At 42.6% G+C, this 22,866-nt stretch overlaps 1 protein-coding gene across 1 annotated transcript in view; it reads left to right on the top strand.

The window, feature by feature from the left end:
- Positions 1-812: 812 nt before the first annotated feature.
- LOC135713091 (putative cyclin-dependent serine/threonine-protein kinase DDB_G0272797/DDB_G0274007) overlaps positions 813-22,866 on the top strand; it is a gene marked incomplete at its 5' end in the record, with an annotated part of 40,932 nt that continues 18,878 nt past the window's right edge. Inside the window, 3 exons of the mRNA XM_065236194.1 lie at positions 813-929; positions 1,045-1,446; positions 1,535-1,622. Of these exons, the coding sequence (XP_065092266.1) occupies positions 813-929; positions 1,045-1,446; positions 1,535-1,622 (607 nt within the window). The remainder of the gene's footprint in view (positions 930-1,044; positions 1,447-1,534; positions 1,623-22,866) is intronic.

Here is a 22,866-nt window from a genome sequence, read left to right on the forward strand (position 1 = left end):
TTAATGTAGTTAGAATTACACAAATCTTATTTTGATAAATCTATTTGATTCTACATTTAAAACTTTTCCAAATGGCGGGTCAAAAACCTATCGAACTCGTTTGCTTTTGGAGTAATCTCCATTCAAAAATATAGATTCTAAAAATCTAAAAAAAATCCAGGGTTGTAGTCCAGAGAGAATCAAGTAGCAAAATCCAAAAAAAGGCATATTCTTAGAAAAAGGAGAAAGTCGACACAGATAATAGAAAATTAATCCTTTTGAATAGTTGTGCGAGAGGTCTTTGGTAAACAATTTTGTTGTCAGGGGTGAGACGATAAGAGGTACAGTAAGTGATGTAGACGACCTTAACAGGAAAAAATAGTTTATCCTTCCTAGTGCATTGAGGCCTGGATACACTGTGTAAATTTTTCCAAATGCATTAGGAAGGCTTAGGGTTTGGTTAAACTGAATTCTTTCTCATACATCAATTATTGATGAAGGAATGTTGTAAATATACCGCATGCATATGCATTGATTGAAACGTCCACTATCATGATCATAAGCTGTCAACAAAGATTAAAAACCCGTGCCCTCATCGTGCAGTCCATTCACTCGCCCTACAAATGCATTTCCTGAAATTGCTCCGCTTATCTTGATGCTATTCCGCATAGCTACAACCCATCCAGACGAGCGATAAACACAGTATTACATCGAACGATTAAGCAATCTGCTGATTGCCTTTCAAAGGCGGTGCACCGAGCTCGAACCGGAAATCCCTTTGAAAAGCTACCGTTAAGTACGAAAAGCAATAACCGATAAACCAAACGTTATCATTTCAGACCGTGTACCACAAAATCAACTACGTCGCCCCGAACGCCGCCCTCAAGGTGGCCACATTCGCTGCTCCGGCCCATTATGAGTACGCTGCCGCCGGTCCCGCTCTGTCCAAGGTAGTCATAAATCCGAATCACATTCTCACGCACACCCGAGTACATTGTCGGGAAAATGCAATTCCGTTCGATTTAATTTTCAATGCTTGTATTCCCTTTGCGCCCACCCACACAGTACAACTATGCCGCAGCGATTCCACAGTATCAACAGTACGCACACTACCCGCAGCAGACTTTCCAGCTCTTCCAGCATCACCATCAGGCTCCGGCAGGGGCTACAATCATCACAAATGCGGCAATCCACCCGTACTCGCAGCATCATCAGCAGCAAGCAACAATCTACGCCGGTCACCAGCCGACCGCTGTCCATTATACGCTGACTCAACCGGCTGTGCAGCATAATTATCCGCATCAATCGGACGGGCAGACTCAGGCTCTGGCCGGGACCATCCACTACCAGCAGCACCAGCACCCGCAGCAAACCTTCGTCGGAGTTCAGCCATCGGTTCCGGTCGTCCATCAGGCGCCAATAGCCGCCATCAATCAGGTGATTGCGACCCAGGCACAACTGGCCAAGGTAAGACAGTCATTATGCAAAAAGGCACACGCACCCAGGTAGCGGCTAATTCCCGGTGAATATTTATGCCATTCTCTCCTCCAAGCAGTACCCAGTCCCGACGGCGGCCGCCCCGATCTACGCATCCAACTCGCAACTGCAGAACCAGCTCTACCACCAACAAACGGCCAATTACGGTGAGTACATGTCTGTGTGTTTGTAGGTGTGTGCAAACGCGGTGATAAATCGGTCTTAACGGTTGTTCCGTTCGAATGTGGAAGTGTTTATTGTTTCATGCAGGGTCATTCCGAAAGCGGGACACGGTCCGTCGGTGCTCTCCGGAGAGTTACTACATGCTAATGTGAAGGGACTTTGACAAATAGATTTGCCATGATTGTTAAATGTCGTTGGAATATGTGCTAATTGGGTCGATTAAGTTGGACAGGTCAATCGCAGTCTTACGTCAAATTTCATGACGGTTGAGTGGAACGGAAATCGATTTGGATTCAATCCCCTGCCCCCAACAACTGTTCTATCAATTTCATTAGCAGTGTTAGAAATTTCTCTTAACGACACTTTTTCAATGGACTGCAGCGTAGAAGCAAGTTTTTCCAAAATGCATAGTATCGTATAAAACCTTTATGAGATGATTTTCTAGACACAGTGCATTTGGGGCAACAAACTTTGTTCGAAAAATTACTAAATTATTTTAATAATCTTCCGGCGACCATATTACAGAATCTGTTCATGTCGAGGCATGTTGCAAATTCTGCGTACTTTTCATTTAAATCTGTATTAGAATCCAACATTTCACGGTTGGATGTAACAGTTGTTCAACTGGGTTCGGGATGGGATGAAACTAAACCACACGCAAACTAAAAAAAGTATCACATTCAACGTTAGTTGCATTTCCTATCAAGCTCCGTAGTGAATACCGCAGAGAGGTATAGGTTGGCCATACAGACAATGTTATGATTTTGTACCTTTTGACGTAGGACTACGTCTGTGATTTCTATATGGGGGTACACTTTGTGGAAACCGTAAATGGAACATGTAACAACATTATGAAAGATTTTGAACGTTAATAAGTCAGCTGCCCCTGAACCAATTTCAATAACTTTATCACCATTCGATCAGAAATATTTCTAGGCATCTGTTAAATTTAACACTGCATCATTTTTCAAAATGTCACTATTGAAGATTACTCGAATGCGCAACTTTTGATATGATAATTAAAATTATTACCGACTGCCTGCGAAAAGCGATTTATCTAACACAGATTTCGAAGTTTAATTCCATCCGGTCTCACCAAACGGTGTTTATTCAATCACCGCGTGGTGAGTGGTGAGTGGTGGTGTCCTCCAGTACACAACGAAAGGCTCCCTGCAAGCAGCTATCTATCAAGGCTGGCCTCAACCGCTGATCGGATTCAGTTCCAATCACCGTGTGTGGTGGTGTCCGGTCGTCGGCATCAGCAGAAGCAGCAGTGCTTTCGGCGCGTGGCGTTGAACATTGTTCTCCAGTACGCAACGAAAGGCTCCCTGCAAGCAGCGAGCTGCAGCTCACATGAGCATCCATAGAAGGAGGAAGAAGCCGCACCGCTATTGATGGGAATCAGTAGCTCTTCGTGAGTCGCTGTGGGCCATCTATGCTAAGCGCGTCACCCTCATTCCAAACAACATACAGCTCACCAGCATCATATGTGTTGAACACCCTAATAGCTCAGCATTACTCAAAAATCACGCCCAAACGGTCCTTTCAGGATCACCATAAATTTGTAAAATAGTATTTTTTGGACATTTTTCAAGGTCATCAATCGGATGTCAGTTCCCATATCAAGAAAGAGCTGAAATTAAGGCGTAACAGCTTTTGGAAACAATGACTTCTTTCGATGATGTCTTGAAAGTCAAATCTCGCCCACGCAAATCAACGTCAACATGAGATAAGACTTCCATACCCGACGGTAATGTTGGTTTGCGTGGGCGTGTCTTGAATTTTTAAAAATTATCGAGAGAAGTCATTGCTTACAAAAGCTGTTACGCCTAATTCCAGTTCTATCTAGATATGTTTAAATCTAATATACCATGGGGGTGCAATTTCAAAAACCAAATTCGGTCGCGGTATGAATGTGGTCTGATTTTGATCCAGAGATGATGGGTTTTAATTCCTAATACGCCAATCGATAGGAATTTTTTCTACGAATCTGTTAAAATTACGTTTCGTTTTTAAAAATGTCACTATTGTAAATTACACGAATGTGCAACTGTTTGCTATGATATTTAACATCACAGACAGACTAACACAGATTTCAAAGATTAATTCCACCCGGTCTCACCAAACGGTGTTTATTCAATCACCGCTTGGTGAGTGGTGGCATTCTCCAGTACACAACGCAGCCTACATGAGAATCCATAGAAGGAGGAAAATGCCACACCGCTATTGATCGGGAGCCATACCGTGGCGGCCATCACGATGTGACTCAGTGCCAACGGTGTCTGAACTTTGGACACGACACCCGAAACTGCAACATTAAGCAAGCTGCGGCAATTGCGCTCAAAACAACGCCACCTCCGAATGTGCTACGGATAAAGATGTGGCGTCCAAATGTGCCAACTTTGGTGGTGTTCACAAAGGATCCGACAAGCAGTGCCCTAAACGCGAGGATTTCAAGCGCATCGAAAAACAGGCGTCCACCAACAATCAACCAGGACGAAGGAAGGACAAGGCCCCAGCTTTCAGAGTGGAGGACTTTCCGCCTCTTCATGGACAAGCGAATTCACGGGTACAATCCGCTCCTCCTCAAGAAACGTCTGGATCTTCTGCTGGACAAAGCTCTCCATCCACCCTGGATTCTGGAGACAACCAACAGCGCTATACAACAACCCCAACCTGTTCTCAGCGGATGAACCAATTAAAATTTTCGTCAAGCCCTAGCAGATCCAGGACTCGATAAGTTTATCGTCCAGTATTACATCGTCACCTGGAACACTTGCTCCTTGAGAGCAAAATCCATCGAGCTTGCGGAATTCCTAGGGGTAGTGTTGCGATCATCGTCAGGAAAGAATAAAATACCGCATACTGTCCCATATTCTCGCCTCTTTCACCGAGGCCCTTGGTGTGGAGGTGGAGTTTTCGACTGAATACATCCAGATCATCATCATTTACTGCCCTTGACAGTGTGCCGCAAATGCTGCTAAATTCAAGAAGGGCCTGTCCACCATCACCCGTACCGGTTACCGCTTCGTTGTTGGAGAAGATCTATATGCTCGCTATGCGGCCTGGCGGAACTACCAGCAGAACCAGAACGTTCGTCTGCTGTTCGACCACTCGCACTCCGTTTGGTTCTCGAACGTGCCAACATGCATCTCACCGGCGGCAGCCCACCGACGCTAGATCTGAACGAACTCAGCTCCGACCACCAACCGGTGGTGGCTGAACTGGGCTGCAATGTGGCTCCTGCTCCAAGTCTGCGCCAGGACTACCACCGCGTAAACTGGACGCATGGTAGACAGGCACATCATCGACAACCCGCCACTTGACACCGTGGAGAACATCGACTGAGTGTAAGGGGTACTCCACGAAGCCATAGCCGTGGCTGACGAGGCGTGCGTCCGAGGAGTTCTTGTGAGGAGTAAGTTTATTGCCACTGATTCCCACACCCAAATCTTGATTTGCCTAAGAAATATTCGTAGACGCCAGTTCCAAAGGACCGGAGATCTAGCGAGGAAACGTGAAATAGCCGATCTGAACAAGGAGATTGCGTCTAGAATGGTCTCACTCCGGAACGAAAGTTTCTGGCGGCTCGTCTGGAATCTGGAGAACCGCTCCAGACTATTCTGGAAGGGCTCCAAGGTTCTAAAGACGCACCCAAACCCATTCCACCACTCAAAGATGAATATGATGACAATCGGCTGATAATCACCCCTCAGAAGAAAGCAAATGCGATTGGTGAGCATATTGCCGAATCACACTTTCTTGGCTCCAACATCCAGAGTCCACTCAAAGATCAGGTGACACAATGTATACTCAACCTTGATTCCTTCCCTTGTGCTATCCCTCCGGAAGATAGGATCACAGTGGAACAGATTTGCTCAGCGCTGAAGTGCGCAAAAACATTCAGGCTGCCGGGTTCGACGGAATATTCAAAATAATGTTGAAAAACCTCAGCATGAAGATTCACTCTCTGCTGGCCGCTGTCTTCAACAGATGCTTGGAACTGCACTACTTTCCAAGTATCTGGAAAACAGCGAAAATCATACCTATCCGCAAACCCGGGAAGGACCTAACGTTAGCTTCAAACTACAGACCGATCAGCCTCCTTTCAGCGCTGAGCAAATTGCTCGAGAAACTTATTCTCAATCGTTTGCTCAAGTTTGTCGAGGAACACAACATTCTCCTACCGGAACAGCTTGGTTTCAGGAAGGGACACTCCACAAATCATCAGCTAGTACTTGTCGGGTCGAGCCTAACTCCGGCCCTGTTGTATTATAAAATAAAGAACAGTAGAAACATGGCAACCCTGATAAAGTCATGTGAGGTACGTGGGATTTCCGGATAGGGAGAGAAGAGAGCGAACGTTGAGAGTACGAGGTTGTATTAGATGGTTCGAGAAAATAAAAAGTGATAAATCAGAAGTAACAACGCATGTTTAATAGGTTGAATACATCCGAAACTCAACAGTACTGGTGATAAATAACGTCTGAAGTAACAAAGTTGTATCCAAGTCCACAGCTATGGCCTTGCTAGACGTCGAAAAGGCGTTTGATAATGTTTAACACAAGGGCTTGTAAACAAGCTTTGTAACTTCAAACTTCCTTTGCATATTGTTAAGATCACCCGTAGCCACCTTCAGCAACGGTCGTTCAGGGTATCGTTGAATGGCTGCCTGTCAAACACGTTCCCAGCAGGAGTTCCGCAAGGAAGTCTGTTGGACCCTTTCCTTTACAGCATTTACATGTTGGAACTATTTATTGGCGCAACAAGAGAATCGTCCATAATCTCGCAAGCAGGACTTACCCGTTCGACGGTCGACTAGTGAAAGAGCGAGTGCTTGACTTCGCTGCACAATCGAGGCCCTAATCTATCGGAAACCGTTCGAGGCCCGAGCAGACGTGATGCCAGATAGTTGGAGTTATCTATTGGTAGCCCTGTGGCTGATGGTGTTTAGCAATAGGGATAAACCGAGGGGTTATTCAATATCAAGGTTTCTCATTCCCCACATCTCTCCTCTTCTCACAGGATTAAAAAATAAAATAAAATCGAAATGGTAAAATGATATTGAAGCATAAAACACAAAACAAGACGAAGGTGTAGATTTTCCAAAATATTTATTGAATAATTCAGGTGTGATCATTTAACTTTCGCTTTTAATCACTTCGGTATTGCATGTTATCTACCGTATGAACAAAATCTTGCAAATACCTTGGGGCTCTCCTATCCCTGGAATTTCGTTGAAGCGATTGATCTTCTTGCGGCGATTTAGCTTCAGATCTTGGTTGGGCACGCCATTCAAACACCTTCTTCGTCTGGGAAACGTGGCGTTTCAGAGTATGTCCATCATCGTCGCTGAGTACCAGGTTACCGTTTCTCTCTTCCATTACCGTATACCGCTGTGTACCGAATCTTGAAACACCTTTCGGTCGTGATTGTTGTTCAACTATGACCGTATCTCCGAGTTTCAACTGGCATTTCCTAGCACCGCGTCGGATGTCCTCACGTTCTTTGGACTTAAGTTTCATATCTCGATCCCTCTGGTTAAGAACGTCGTTGTCGTGATTCGGGAGACCACGATCGAAAAGTGGCAATCCCCGCTTGATCCTTCTACCTCGCATAATTTCCTCAGGTGGAACCTTCGTTACAGTGTGGGAAGCTGCATTGTGCGCCCGAATAGCAGCTTGCAGTTCTTCATTGTAATTTGATCCGGTAGAGGCCGCTATGGCCATTGATTTGTTATTTACCTTCATGTAATTTTCCACCAAACCGTTTTAATGTGGAAAAAACGGCGTTGAGAAAATAGTTTTAATTCCTCTTTCATGACAGTATTGTTTATAATCTTCCCCATTAAACGGGGGTCCGTTATCGCTTTTTACGCTTTCCGGAAAACCTTCTCTATCGAAGATTTCGTCTAGCACTCGCTTCGTTAGCTCGAAGCTGGTTTATTTTATAGGACGGGCAATGATGTATCGAGAACGACAATCGACGATAACGAGGATGTGAATTCCTCCGAACTTAGCATAAGGCCCGTTGAAATCCACAGCGATTGTCTCCCAGGCAGTCTTCGGAACTACCGCACGCTCCATTGGAGTGGGTTTTCCTGGTCTACCATTGACTGCGCAATGTTGGCAGGCCTTGACCCAGTTTTCAGCGTCCCCTGGCATGCCAGACCACCAGACGCGCTCCCGTAAGATGGTCTTCAGCTTTGCAGACAATGGATGACCTTCGTGAGCTACTCTCAGTGTTTTCTCTCGCAGCGACTTGGGGATTACTGCCCGACCTCCTTTCAAAATGATTCCATTTATAAGGCACAGTTCGTCTTTCCCAGAGCAAAATCTGTTAAGCTGAGCTGGCAATTCTCCAGACTCTATGGCATGGGATACTTCGGTTAGTGCTGGATCTTGCTTTGTAGCCTCACGAATTTCTTCTTCTGTTACGAAATCCACGCTGTTTGCTTCAAGACCAGCAATTTCCCATGGGCTTGAATCCTCATTGAACGGCTCATCAATTCCACCGTAGAGGCGGGATGATGGATCAGCGATATTTTCCCTCTCACGGATAAACTCTACTTTGTAGTTGTACGGGCTTAGCCTTAGCGCCCACCCGTCTGCCCTGGTCAACGCTCGTTTGGAATCTTCTCTGAGTCTGTTGAGGATAAAGCTCACGCCTCTAGCGTTTTCCGCCGTATAAAGTGTCTCCCAAGAAGAAAGAAAGAAAAGTGCTCCACCGTCCACAGCACCGAGCGCTTCTCTTTGGTTCTGAGCATACTTCTTCTCTGTGGGAGTTAGGGCTTTTGAGGTGAAACTAATGATTCTGCGTGATCCGTCTCTTCCTTCTTGGGTTAACACAGCTCCCAACGCAATTGGAGAAGCGTCAGTGTAAAGAACGGTTGTATCATCCTCCGAAAAATAACCCAATGCAACAGTGCAGCTCTTGTTTTTAGTCAGCTCAAATGTCTCGGTTTGATCTGGGCCCCATTGCCACGTGTGAGCTGTTGCCATTTTCCACAATGGACTCGTAAGATCAGAAAAATTCTTTATAAATGGACTGACAAAAGACGCCAATCCCAGGAAACTACGTAGTTCTGATGTGGTGGATGGTTCCCGGAAGTTCCGGATGTTGACCACTTTTGCTTCGTCCACATGGAAGCCATTCTTGTCCAACTCGTGGCCCAAGAACTTTATCCGTTCTCGATCGAACTGACACTTGGCTGTATTCAATGTGAGATTGTTCGCTCTAAGCGCCGTAAGTACGCGAACCACTGTTTTTCTAAGGATTTCCAAACTGTTAGCGAATATCAAGATGTCATCGATATACACAATAACGTTGTCGATTCCCTCCAGTATCCGAGTCATCTCTCTTTGGAAAATTTCGGGAGCGCAGTTGACTCCAAACATTAGACTCCGGAAACGATACATCCCATTCTCCGCAAGAAAAGTGGTTAGTTCCCTTGACTCTTGACTTAGCTCCAAGTGATAGTAGGCACTTGTGAGGTCCAGTTTGGAAAAGTACTTGGCTCCATGCAGTTTGCTTTTTATTTCATTCAGCAGCGGCAGTCGAAAATATTCCCTTTTAATGGCCTTATTTGGTGCCCGCATGTTAACAACTAATCGGAAGTCATCCCGTCCTTTCGGGACGGCCGACATACCGCTAATCCATTCAGGGGCTGTATTAACTTTTCTATTATCCCCTGAGCCTCCATATGTTCAAGTCTTAGCCTAGCTGCTTCCCTATACGCAGCGGGTACATTGAAGTAAGCATTGCGTACTGGTGGGACAGACCTGTCGATACTGAATTTAACTTTTATTCCGGGAATTTTCGGGAAAATATGATCTCTGTCATCATGCTCCGAACTGTTGATGGTTTTTCCAACTTGCAACAACTTTAAATCACTAGCAGTTTCGCGACCTAGCAATGATTTACGCCCTTTTGGAATCACCAAAAATTTTGCATGCACAGTGGATCTGTGGAGTCCTTTTACTTCAACATTCGCCCAGAAAATCTTTGTAACGATCATTGGTTGATCGGCAGCATATGCTCTCAGATCGGGGAAATCAGAACAATCGACAACCTGTAAAAAATTTCTACCTTGTTCAACTTTATTCCTCTTCGATCCTTGTTTGGACCCTACCCGAGGTAATCCTTCTTGGATATCGATTTGGAAAATTCCTCTTCGATCCTTCAGATTCTTATAGTAATCTGCTTAGAAGTCGAATTGGATAAAAATTTACTGCCGCCATGGCGCCTAAACGCAAAAGAAAGGGGCAAACTCTTGACCCCCCTTCTGAAGAAATTAATTTGAGTAATCAATTTGATTTGCTCACGGATGATGAGAATGATCCATCATCCAAGAAAAATTCTAGTAAACTTTCCCGGCTTAATGCCAAGAAGGAAAAGATTCCCCCTATTGTGATAACCACTTCCGATTTCCATGCTCTTCGCATGGAACTTTTGAATTTCGTGAAAGTTGAGTTTTCACTACAAATTGGACGTCGGGGTGAATGCCGTGTATTGGCTGAAACCTTGGACGGATTTAAATGTCTTCTCAAGTATCTTACTGAGAAGAAGCACAAATTTTTTACTTACGACACCAAAACTGAACGTGTGTTCAAGGTTGTCATGAAAGGACTGCCCAGTGGTGAATCCCTGGATCAGATCAAAGATGAACTGGCAAAATTACTTGGAGTTGTGCCACTCCAAGTAATCAAAATGAAAATGAAATCCCGTCCTGGCGATTCGCGCAACGGGATTTCTAATGATTTTTATTTAGTTCACTTCAAGTCTAGTGAACTAAACAACCTTAAGGCCTTAGAAAAAGCTAGCCTTATGCTCCATGTCCGAGTGAAGTGGGAACACTTCAGGAAGACTGGAGGAAATTTCCAAAACCTCACTCAGTGCCGTAAATGCCAGGGATGGGGTCACGGAACTAAAAATTGCTACATGCCAGCTAAATGCATGAATTGTGGTGATTCCTCTCACGCAAAGGACGACCGTCCTGTGAAGGAAGATCCTAAGAAATTTAAATGTTCAAATTGTGGTGAAAACCACAAATCCAATTTTTGGGAATGTAAGACTCGCAAAGCGATCCTACAATCTCGTTCTAACCGACAGGTAAGAAACGCTCCACGTTTCCGACCAGGTACAAATTCCTCTGCTGTTAACAACGGTCAGCGAGGAACAAATTCTACATTCGTACCCGTAGGTACAAATATCACCCCTGCTTCAAATTTTTCATCTGTACCTACTCCCCTCGCTGCTAACAATGTTCAGCGAGTTAATGGAGCTACCTATGCTGCTATTGCATCGGGTAGAAATCAAAATACTAACCAAAGTAATTCTAACGGAAATTTTGACAATTTTGATTTAGGAAGCATTACTGCCCCTAAAATGGAATTTTTACAGAAATCATTAATTGACATGATTTCTGATATGCTTAAATCTAACTCCATGTTTGATGCTATTCAAACTGGAGTAAAATTTGCAAATAATATTGTCATGACTTTAAAATTCAGTAATGGATTTTAAAGCATTAAATATTGTAAATTGGAATGCTCGATCTCTTAAAGATAATGAAGACGAGCTATTTAACTTTTTGAGAGTTCATAACGTGCATATTGCCGTTATAACTGAAACGTTCCTTAAACCTGACCATAAGGTTAAGAAGGACGCAAATTACTTGATTTATAGAAATGATCGTCTTGATGGACCCTGTGGTGGCGTTGCCATCATTATTCATAGACGAATCAAACATAAAATTCTTTCTTCATTTGAAACCAAAGTTTTTGAAACTTTGGGAGTTTCTGTTGAAACAAAATTTGGACAACTTACGTTTATAGCTGCCTATTTGCTATTCCAATGCGTAGGCCAGCAAAAGAATTTTCTCAAGGGTGACCTCCAGAAACTTACCCGTCATAGGTCTAAATTCTTCATTATTGGTGATTTAATGCAAAACACCGCTCATGGAATAATGCTCAAAGCAATTCCAATGGTAATATTCTGTTTGATGATTGTTCTGCAGGTTATTACACTATTCAATATCCAAACAGCCCAACATGCTTTTCTTCTGCAAGAAATCCCTCCACTATTGATTTGGTCTTAACTGATTCATGTCAACTTTGTAGCCAACTGGTTACCCATGCTGACTTCGGTTCTGATCACCTTCCAGTAACTTTTGAAATATCCCAAGAAATAATTTGTAATCCCAACAGCTCTACTTTCAATTACCATAGAGCTGATTGGGAGCAATATCGAACATTTATGGAATATAACTTCGATCCAAACATTCCTTTGCAAACCAAAGATGAAATTACTTATGCTCTTGAATCTCTGACTACTTCTATAGTTGCAGCAAGAGCTGCCTCAGTACCAAAATGCGAGGTTAAATTCGATTCAATTATAATAGACGACGATCTTCAGCTCTTGATCCGTCTTAAAAATGTTCGTAGGAGACAATATCAAAGAACACGCGATCCTGCCATGAAGGTTATCTGGCGGGATTTGCAAAAACAAATTAAAAAGCGATTCTCTGCCCTGAGGAACAAAACTTTTGAAAATAATATTTCTAAATTAGACCCGAGTTCCAAACCCTTTTGGAAACTCACAAAAATTTTGAAAAAACCTCAAAAGCCTATTCCAGCGCTTAAAGAAGGTGGTAAAATTTTGATCACAAATTTGGAAAAAGCTCAGAAACTTGCTAAGCAATTCGAGAGTTCCCATAATTTCAGTTTGGGTCTTACTAGTCCTATTGAGAATCAGGTTGCTCGGGATTTTCTGAATATTTTCTCTCGGGAAAATATTTTTGATGATTCCTGGGGGACTGATTTGGACGAAGTAAGGTCTATAACTAAAAAGTTTCAAAATATGAAAGCTCCAGGTGATGATGGAATTTTCTATATCCTCATCAAAAAACTCCCAGAGAGTACCTTGTCTTTCTTGGTAAAATTATTTAACAGATGTTTCCATTTGGCATTTCCTGATAAATGGAAAAATGCAAAAGTTGTTCCAATTTTGAAGCCGGATAAAAATCCAGCTGAAGCTTCTAGCTACCGCCCAATAAGTTTGCTTTCTTCAATAAGTAAACTTTTTGAAAAGATAATTTTAAATAGAATGATGCTTCACATCAATACGAACTCAATTTTTGCAGATGAGCAGTTTGGATTTCGCCATGGGCATTCAACTTCTCATCAACTCTTAAGAGTTACCAATTTAATTCGTTCAAACAAATCGGAAGGCCACTCAACTGGAGTTGCTCTTCTAGACATAGAAAAAGCATTCGACAGTGTTTGGCATGAAGGTTTGATTGCTAAATTGAAAAAGTTTAATTTTCCACTTTATATTATGAAATTAGTTCAAAATTATTTAACTGACAGAACTCTGCAGGTAAATTATCAAAATTCCAAATCTAATCGACTACCTGTTAGAGCAGGAGTTCCTCAGGGTAGCATTCTTGGGCCTATATTATATAACATTTTCACTTCGGACCTCCCTGATTTGCCTCAGGGTTGCCACAAATCTTTGTTCGCTGATGACACAGGCATTTCTGCTAAAGGAAGAAGTCTTCGTGTTATTTGCAGCAGACTTCAGAAAAGTTTAGATATTTTCTCTTCTTATTTACAAAAATGGAAGATTTCTCCCAACGCTTCCAAAACTCAACTTATAATATTTCCACACAAGCCTAGAGCTTCGTTTTTGAAACCTAGTAGTAGTCACATAGTCACTATGAACGGAGTTCCAATTTCCTGGTCAAACCAAGTGAAATATCTTGGATTAATACTTGACCAAAAATTAACTTTTAAAGATCACATTGAGGGCATTCAAGCCAAATGTAACAAATATATTAAATGTTTGTATCCTCTTATAAACAGGAAATCCAAACTTTGCCTGACGAATAAACTTCTAATATTTAAACAAGTTTTTAGACCGGCCATGCTTTACGCTGTGCCAATATGGTCTAGTTGTTGCACTACCAGGAAAAAAGCACTTCAAAGGATTCAGAACAAAGTTCTGAAAATGATTTTGAAGTTGCCTCCCTGGTACAGTACTACCGAGGTACATAGAATTTCGAATGTTGAGACTTTAGAACTAATGCCCAACAAAATAATGAATAATTTCAGGCAAAAATCGTTGCAATCCTCAATTGCAACGATTAATTCCCTTTATACTTAGATAAGATTTAGTTTTAGTTTTTAGTTTTAAGATATCAATTGTTATACTGACATGCAGGTTAAAAAACCTGTTTAAAATACTTAATTGCCAAGACATGAACAATGTAAAAACACTTAGATATATATCATAACAATTAAGGCTGGTACGTTACTGCAGTAACTGGAGCACCTAGGTTAAAAATTTAATGTAATTTATTTTGAATTTGGAACAAATAAAAAGTTGAAAAAAAAAAAAAAAAAAAAAAAAAAAGAACAATCGACAAACTCTAGGTTTACAGAGCCTCCGTGTAACTGAGATTCTAAACTCTCCCAATCTTTACCCCCGATTACATTTGCGTCCGCACCTCCGACAAACCCACGCAACAGTTAACTAAAACATCAGTTAGTGATAGCGAGTTGATCAACTAGAAATAAGATGGGGACAAATGTTAAAAAAAAACAAGGGTCAACATCGTAAAAAAAATGTAGGTTTAAAATAACGTCATGGCGTCCGTCGCCTTTATTCAATGAAAAGTTAAAAAGTAAGAGTTCCAAGGAATCATACCTGTTCGCTGTTGACGTGCTCGTCAGCATCCTCAGAACAACCAACATTGTTCACCTGCTTCTTGCGACAAGTGACGGAAAAATGACCGCGCTGGTTACACGTGTTGCAATTCTTGTAGAGAGCTGGGCACTGTCTTCCGTTATGCTTTGCACGGTTGCACCTGAAACAGCGACTACGTCGTCCATCTTGCGAACTCCAACGATTTGAACGCTTACTTTGAGGACCACGACCCCGGTCCTGTGTGTTCCATCCGCTCGATGAAGACCTTTTGTGGATTGACCGCCTGTTACTTGATTCACCAGTGACTTCCATTATTCCTTCCTCCGGCTTGGCGGGGCACGTGTTGATACCGAAAGCCTCAGCACGAGTTGCTGCCTGAATTACGAGTTGGGTGTCGTGATTGTAGGTTCTTGCTGCATTTGCAACATCTCGATTGTTCATTCCTTGAAGTATTTGAGAGCGAATGAACCTACCCTCGTCATTGCCATAGCCACAAATACTGGCCTTCTCAACAATTCTCGCGTAGAACGCCACTACCGATACGTTAGGTTCTTGCTTGACACGGGTGAACTCCTCGTGTTCAGCTGTAGTATCTACCAACGATCTCAGATAGGAACCAACGTTCTGAATGAGCGCTGAGTAGCATCGAGGATCATTGAAACTGGGACAGAGTTTGGCAGCAGTGATAAGGCCCTGCAGCTGATCGCTCATTAATAGGTACAGCAGCTTAGCCCGGCTACTGCCACTAATGTTGTTCAAATCCATAGCGATTTAAAAATTTGACTTGAACCGACACCATTCGGCCCACATTTTACTTGTAGCTATTCCTTGGGGAAAAGGACGGATGTCCCAGCGTATTCCTCCGATGTTATCTGTCTTCCTCCCAGACAAGTCACGCACTTCCGAATCGTTTGAGCTCTGAGCTTGAATGTCTCTTGGTCCTAGCCATGGCTGAACTGCTGATGCCACCGACTGTTGCTCCGGTCGCTGGTCACGCATTCCGTACACCGTCTTTTCCATGCGCTCCAGCCTGTCAAGCAAGTTTTAATCGGAATACTCCGCCTCAGACTGCTTATTACTCCGACCAGCAAAACCTCCATTTTGCCTCGACGTCGTTTTCGAACTGCCAGGTTGTGATTTTTCTAGCTCTTCTCCATCTAACTCGAGATATTCTTCTTCCGATGTTCCTTCTTCAACACTACAATTATCGTCGGGATCAACGACCGCCCGTACATATTTACCACCGGGCATACTGAACGCTGCAAAATGCCAAAGAGAAACAAAAATGTGTTAGCAAAGTACTTGCTACTGATTCAAACTTTGTTTTTATAATTTGACGCCAGCTTCCCACAGATTGTAGGAAATTTTCGTTGAGACCACTTTCCAACAAATGTGGCTAAAATTCGTTCAAAATCATTGTGAATATTTTGTGCTCATATGTTATTTTATTACCAACGATTAGAGTGCATCACATTAAATGCAAAAAATCGAGCAACATTTTTCAACTATTTCGTTAATATTGATAATACATTTATCTAGAAAAGTAAAGCTTTAAAAATGTTTGCCCTTCTTGCCAGTAAACTTATTTAATTCCTGTAACGGACTGTTTTCCATTATTAAGCTGTACTACTAGTTTGTTTCTTTTTAATGGTCGTACCGAACCAATCTTCTGCTTCCAATGGTCGTACCGAACCATTCTTCTTTCAATGGTCGTACCGAACCATTTTTCTTCATTGAATGGTCGTACCGAGCCATTTTTCTTGTAATGGTCGTACCGAGCCATTCTTCTTCTTCCAAAGGTCGTACCGAACCATTGGCTATTCACTTCATTTCGTTCACTGACAGGCGAACTGCAATAGTAACGCATACAGCTCGATTGCCGAATTCCAATGGCGTACCAAGCTATTTCGTGCATGGTCGTACCGAACCATTTTATTCGCAACCGTTTGACATTAACCCTAACAATTATTCAAAAAAAAAAAAAAAAACAAACGAAACTTTTGTTGGAATCTAAAATTAGCGTTAGCTGCAGTATTTAAGTCCTGATCAAATGTGGTATATCTACAAAAATATTCTTTCACGTTGTTTCACTTGTCGCTATGCAGGATGCTTCCACCGGCACTGTATGTGTGAGCGACAGTGATACAAATTTCTTCTTTACCAGTACCACATAATAAAGAACCGAAAAAAAAACAATTCTGCGTGGTGGAAAAAAAAAACTACCACAGAATTAATCAGTAATCAGCGCAAGCCATGCTTTGATTTTTTCTTTTGCTAAATAGCACACTCGTGTTGTTTTTTTCAAAAAATGACGCAGGAGAGATTAAGCTTACCTTGAGACTCCGATTAGTTATTTCACAATACCTCAAAATTAATTACACTTTCACAACGTAGGTTTCGAATAAGAGAAAAAAAAATGCTGAAAATTGAAAACTTTTTTTTTTTTTACTTTTACACACTTGGGGGATTACATGGACGATTCTCTTTTGCAGCAAAAGTAAGCAGGTATTCGATACTTATTTGCTTCTTCCTACAGCAGAAACAAGCCTGTCACAGACGCCATTGTTGGAACTATTTTTTGACGCAACAAGAGAATCGTCCAAGATCTCGCAAGCAGGACTTACCCGTTCGACGGTCGACTAGTGAAAGAGCGAGTGCTTGACTTCGCTGCACAATCGAGGCCCGAATCTATCGGGAAACCGATCGAGGCCCGAGCAGACGTGATGCCAGATAGTTGGCGTTATCTGTTGGTAGCCCTGTGGCTGATGGTGTTTAGCAATAGGGATAAACCGAGGGGTTATTCAATATCAAGGTTTCTAATTCCCCACATTACATTTCTGACATTCCTCATCTCGGAGACGGTTGCGTGTTTTTCCTGTTCGCAGATGATACCGCAATAGCCTCAACGCCGTTGCTGATTATGCCACCACGTGAAAAATCAAAACCAATGCCTCCAAAACTCAAGCGATCATGTTCTCCATCGTCATGACCCAAACTAAAACCGGCTCCCTCTTGTACTGTAATCATGGATGGCATAAGGGTTGAGTGGTCCGCCGAAGTAACCTATCTCGGGATATAGTTTGACGAAATGCTCCTATTCCGCTCGCATGTGGAGAAAATCGTAGGCAAGTGTTCCGCCTTGGCTAGACGTCTGTATCCGCTGATTTGCCGCAGATCCCGCCTCTCAAGGGTGAACAAACTAGCAGTCTACAAACAAATCATACCACCTGCGATCCTCTACGTAGCTCCAGTGTGAGAATCATGTGCACTGAATCACAGAAATAAAATCCAGGTCGCTCAGAATAGTGTGCTGAAGATGATCCTTGATCGTCCCTTTCACACAAGAATTTCAGACCTCCACCAAGAGGTGAAGCCCTATTGTGTAGCAATGACCAGTAGTGGCGCTTGACTTGACTTACATAATAGTAGTAAAAAGATTCTCAACAGAAAATGTTATAGTTACTGAATAGTGATCATTAATTGTGGAATGCTTCTAATATGATTCAACTTTATTACTAGTTCTTAATATAAGATCTCCTAATTCTGAGTGATATTGGCTTGGATTAATTCCAAAGCTAGCCAAGATGACTTTAAAACAGGTCTGGTAATAAAATGTAATCCTAACTAAAGCAGACCATCATGAGTACCCAAGTAAGCAGAAAAGTCAACCAAAATTCACAATTTGAAGTTATAGGAGTAAAATTACACGATCGTTGAAAATTACGCGATGATGGTTTGTAATTTAACATAACTCGAATAAAGTAGCATGTACATTACTGAACGCGTGTAAAATTTTTCAACAAATTTTTTAACTTAAATTTACATGTTTTTTTGAACTGTGTATAAAGTTTATGAGACTTTCTTTCCAAAACATTTATAGCTTATAAAATTCAATCACTTAGTCTAGAGACATTGTATTATTTTTATTGGGGGTAGGGATGTCTACTAGCACCCAGAAAACAGATAACGTAAGTTGTATTTGTTGTATCGTCCAATTAGGCTTATAAAGGATTTTGTATAAAACATTGCAAACATTTCAATAAGGCCGTGGTCCTTCGTTGAAAAATGATCGCTTCTCTTCCAGCTCATCTCATTCTTCAGCGACACAGCCATCGGCCAACAGTACCACACCCTCATCAAGCATCCCCGTTCGTAGCACCGAGCATCAACCATCAGCATATCCGTGTCCATGTGTGTGTATGTGTGTTGCACTGAACGATCTACATGCCACCACCACTAACGCCGTGCTTTTCCGTTTCTTCCGCCGATCCGTGATTGTAGGCGATCCCGACACCCTAACCAATTTCGGCTCAAGCTCACCTCCTCGAACGAATGGAGTCAAGTACGGCAATAGGAAAACCAGCGTGAAACCGATCGTAGAGTACGAGTACGATCGCGACGAGGATCAACCCGAGCAACCGGAAGAGCCATGCGATGACGATTTCAAACCGGACCGGAAGCAAAGTTCGTTCAATCGGAATCTGTACAATCTGTGGCGAACGTATGGCGTTGCCAGTACTCTGCTGAAGGCTTCCAATCAGCAAAAAGCCAAGGAGGATGAGCTGAAGAAACAGAAAAAAACGGACGATGCTAACAATGGAGATCGGATCCAATTGATTCATCCACCCTCCGAGGGCGATACGAAACTGAAACCGACGAAGGGAAAATCAAATGACAGAAAGTACCACTACCACTACGATTATGATCACGATCACGATCACTATCACCATTACGATCACTTTGACAGCGGAAGGAAGCACACGTACCGGAGGAACTTGCAGTAGTGGCGGTATGATATCTTCTCACTCGAGACGGAACCAAATTGAAAGTCATGGAACAAAAGAAATTAAACAAGTATTTTCCAACAGTCGGTGTCACTTTTAGATACCTTACGGCAAAAAAACGGGCGACCAGAGATAGAGATTGTAATCCTAGAAAGTATAATTTTCTCCGCTTCTGTCCCCGGGGGAATGGAAAAAGGAAATCCTCACAAGAGCAACTGCACTTTCTCCGGGAAGCCCAATCCCATCCTCTCCAAGCATTTTCCATTCATTCCATCATTGTGGGGGTGAAACAGGGAAGAGTTGAAATAGTTTTCAATTTGCCTTCCTACAAGCGTCATAAAGAGTAGAGTGGAAGTTATGACTATCGCTCGCTGTACGCGATACTTGCTCGGACTTGGTGCTTTCAGGTGCGCATCTGTATCTCTCTCTCTCTTCCTCTCTCGGTCTTCTAAGAAAAAGTTGTACAATGTTGGTTTGCGAAAAGGGGGGGAGGGGAGAAGCGATGAGGCTAGATAAGGAAATGAATTCCTTGCACTTTGTAGCCAAGGACATACCGAGGCCGGATGTTCGTCCACTGCTACTGGTCTGGCCTGGTCGTCGTCGTCGTCGCCGTTGACAGTCCGGAATGTGAAACACAAGCCGAAGAATCTCTGTCAGAGAAACAGAATTTTAATTATTTTTCAATTATGGGACGTTCGGAGTAGCTTTTGCAGAACGTGGGAAACAGTTGGGAGTCAAATGATGGTTGCTCGGGGGGAAGAGGATCAACAGAGGTGGATTTTTTCACAGTATTTTATGAACAAAGTTTAAGTTATGCTTTTAATTGAGCTAAGCATCGTTTAAAATAATGGAAAATTGTATTCCTGATGTCAACAGCAGAACTTTTATATTAAAGAAGGGAAAACGTACTTGAATCAAATATATGGGTAAACTTTATCCAACTCATTGCATTTATCTATTTCTATATTTTTATTTATTTGCACATGCTGGTAGGTACCATTAAATTTTCAAGGATTGAAAAACTTGTTAAAGAATTTCGTTTTTTTTTTTCAAGCCGAGATCACGAAAACAAATTAAATGTGCAGCAATACATGTAGGTGCAAAACCGGTTATGATGACATCAATCACGCAGTTTAGCTTTGCCCGCGTAATGATGCCTCCAGAGCACGACTGTTTGATACCCTAGTGGCCCGAGGTAGACAACCCTTCCATGAAGTAAGAGATGTATGTGGATCCCGAGATCTTCCCTACATGCAGGCGATCTACGAATTCCTTTGTTTGTCTAATGTTAGAGTTTGATGTGATCATCCCCTCCTTTCCAAACAATTTCCCGCTATTGTGTCCCAGTCTTATTATCCTCCTATTTGTGTGCTACTTGGCCCTGCCTAGCCAGCATTTGGTCAACCGTCAGAGAGTAGTATTTGTAGGAGGCTTATTTATTTATTTATTTATTTATTTATTATAATCTTAATTCATCTGACTTTTGGTTGTCTTAATGAATAATCTAAGTTTAAAAGGATGCTTAGTCAATCTATACATTCAGGACATTCTTCTGATAAAAACAGTTAACGGTACATTAAAATCGAAGCAAGCATAAGCATCATTAAACGCATTAGCCACGGCGCGGATAGGCTCATTCATGCCATACTGTCGGTTACGAGTTGCAAGATGAACGAAGTTACGTTGTCTCATTACTCTCTCAGGTGCGTAGAAGTAGAAGTAGTTGTGGGGAGTCAATTTCACTGATAATAATCTTAGCGGCAAAGACAGCTTGAGCATTACGTCGTCTTGTTTCCAGGGTATCAATCCCAAGCAGGCGGCAGCGGTCCCCGTATGAAGGCAAGTTAGATGCATCACGCCAGGGTAGATGACGTAGCGCGTAACGAACAAACTTCCTTTGAACACTCTCAAACCTTGCAATCCAGCAGGCCTGATAAGGGCACCAAACGACAGCACTGAACTCCAAAATAGAGCGGACCAATGAACAATACAATGCCCGCAGGCACAGCGGGTCACGAAAGTCTTCGGAGATTTTGAATATAACACCAAGCTGTCTGTTGGCTTTGTTCAGGACGTCATTGTAATGGGGCTTGAACGTCAATGCACAGTCAAGAGTAACTCCTAAGTCTCTGACTTGACTAACTCTCTCCAAAATCTGGCCGGAGATGGAATAATCAAATCTGATCGGTTTCTTCTTACGGTAGAAGGATATCACATTGCACTTATTGATGCTAAGCGTCAAGTAGTTACGGGAGCACCAGCTTTGCATATGATCCACAATCTGTTGCAAATCCTCACAATCAGCGATGCTATTGATGATCATGTACATTTTAACGTCGTCGGCGTAGAATAGTCGGCATCCAGGTGGCAGTAGACGAGAAAGCTCATTGATAAACAACGAAAACAAAAGCGGTCCCAGATTACTTCCTTGTGGAACACCGGAGATGTTCGTGAATACTTCAGATTGCGAGGCGCCAATCTTAACGCAGAGCGAGCGGTCTGTGAGATAAGACGTGAACCATGAAATCATGGAGTCAGAAACGCCAAGTTTTTCAAGTTTGCCCAGTAATATGCAGTGGTCAACTCGATCAAATGCAGCCTTCAGATCAGTGTAAACGGCGTCGACTTGTCCACCAGAATCCATGGTCCGAACGCAAAGTGACACGAATTCAGTCAAGTTTGTCGTAACTGACCGCTTTGCATAGAATCCATGCTGAGCCGTGGAAATGTAGTTTTTTCAGGAACTGAAAAGTGCCTCGTTGATGATAATCTCGAACACTTTGGAACAGCAGCATAACGATGTGATCCCTCTGTAGTTCTGGACATTCCTTTTGTCACCTTTTTGTGCACTGGGAACATGTACGAAAATTTCCATGCCTCAGGAAATTTGCACTCCTGCAAAGACAAGTTGAACAACTTTGCCAAGGGAGTGAGTAGCGATTCAGAGCACAGCTTTAGGACGGACGAGGGAATCCCATCCGGACCAACAGCATACGAGAGTTTCAACCTTTGAATAGCCAATTCAACAGTATGCTCATCGATTTGGAATGAACGAAAATCAAACGCATCTCTTGGAGTATCGCGGGTTGCTATTCCAACTTGGTTAGGTGATGCCGACATATCATTAAAAGAACTCATGAAATGTTGAGCGAAGAGACGACACTTTTCTGTTTCAGAGCTGGCGGATTGTTCACCGAGATGAACTGATAAAGGCAAACCGACTTCGTTCTTTTTTGAGTTAACAAACGACCAGAAACGCTTTGGGTTCCTGCGAAGGGATGCCTGTGTACGGAGCACATATCGGCGGTACAAGTATCGGTTGTATTTCCTATAATTATTACTGCTACGGTTGAACTCTTGCTTCGTGATGTATGAACGATTTCGGCAGTATCTTCGTAACGCTTTGGCCCTGTACCGTTTCAATCGACGCAGGTGACCATTAGACCATGCGGGCTTCGACGCAGGTCGTGAAAGAGGAACAAATTCAGCCATGATATCGCAAATAGTTTGCCTGAAGTAATTGACGGCATCGTCAACACAGTCAGCTAATTCTATTGGTCGCCAGTCGACCCTGGAGATAGCAGCGCTAAGTTCAGCATAATCAGCTCGTCTAAAATCGAAGGTACGAGAATCCCCAGACAACCAGAATGCACGTATATTCAAAGTTGTTTTCGTGATATACAAACATATATACAAACAAATAGTTCGTATATAATGCAAAGAAATGGCTTATACG

This window comes from Ochlerotatus camptorhynchus, unplaced genomic scaffold (genome assembly GCF_037179485.1).
Source record: "Ochlerotatus camptorhynchus isolate MF236.1 unplaced genomic scaffold, CSIRO-AGI_Acam_v1.1 ptg000532l, whole genome shotgun sequence".
In the NCBI taxonomy this organism is placed as follows: Eukaryota; Metazoa; Arthropoda; class Insecta; order Diptera; family Culicidae; genus Ochlerotatus; species Ochlerotatus camptorhynchus.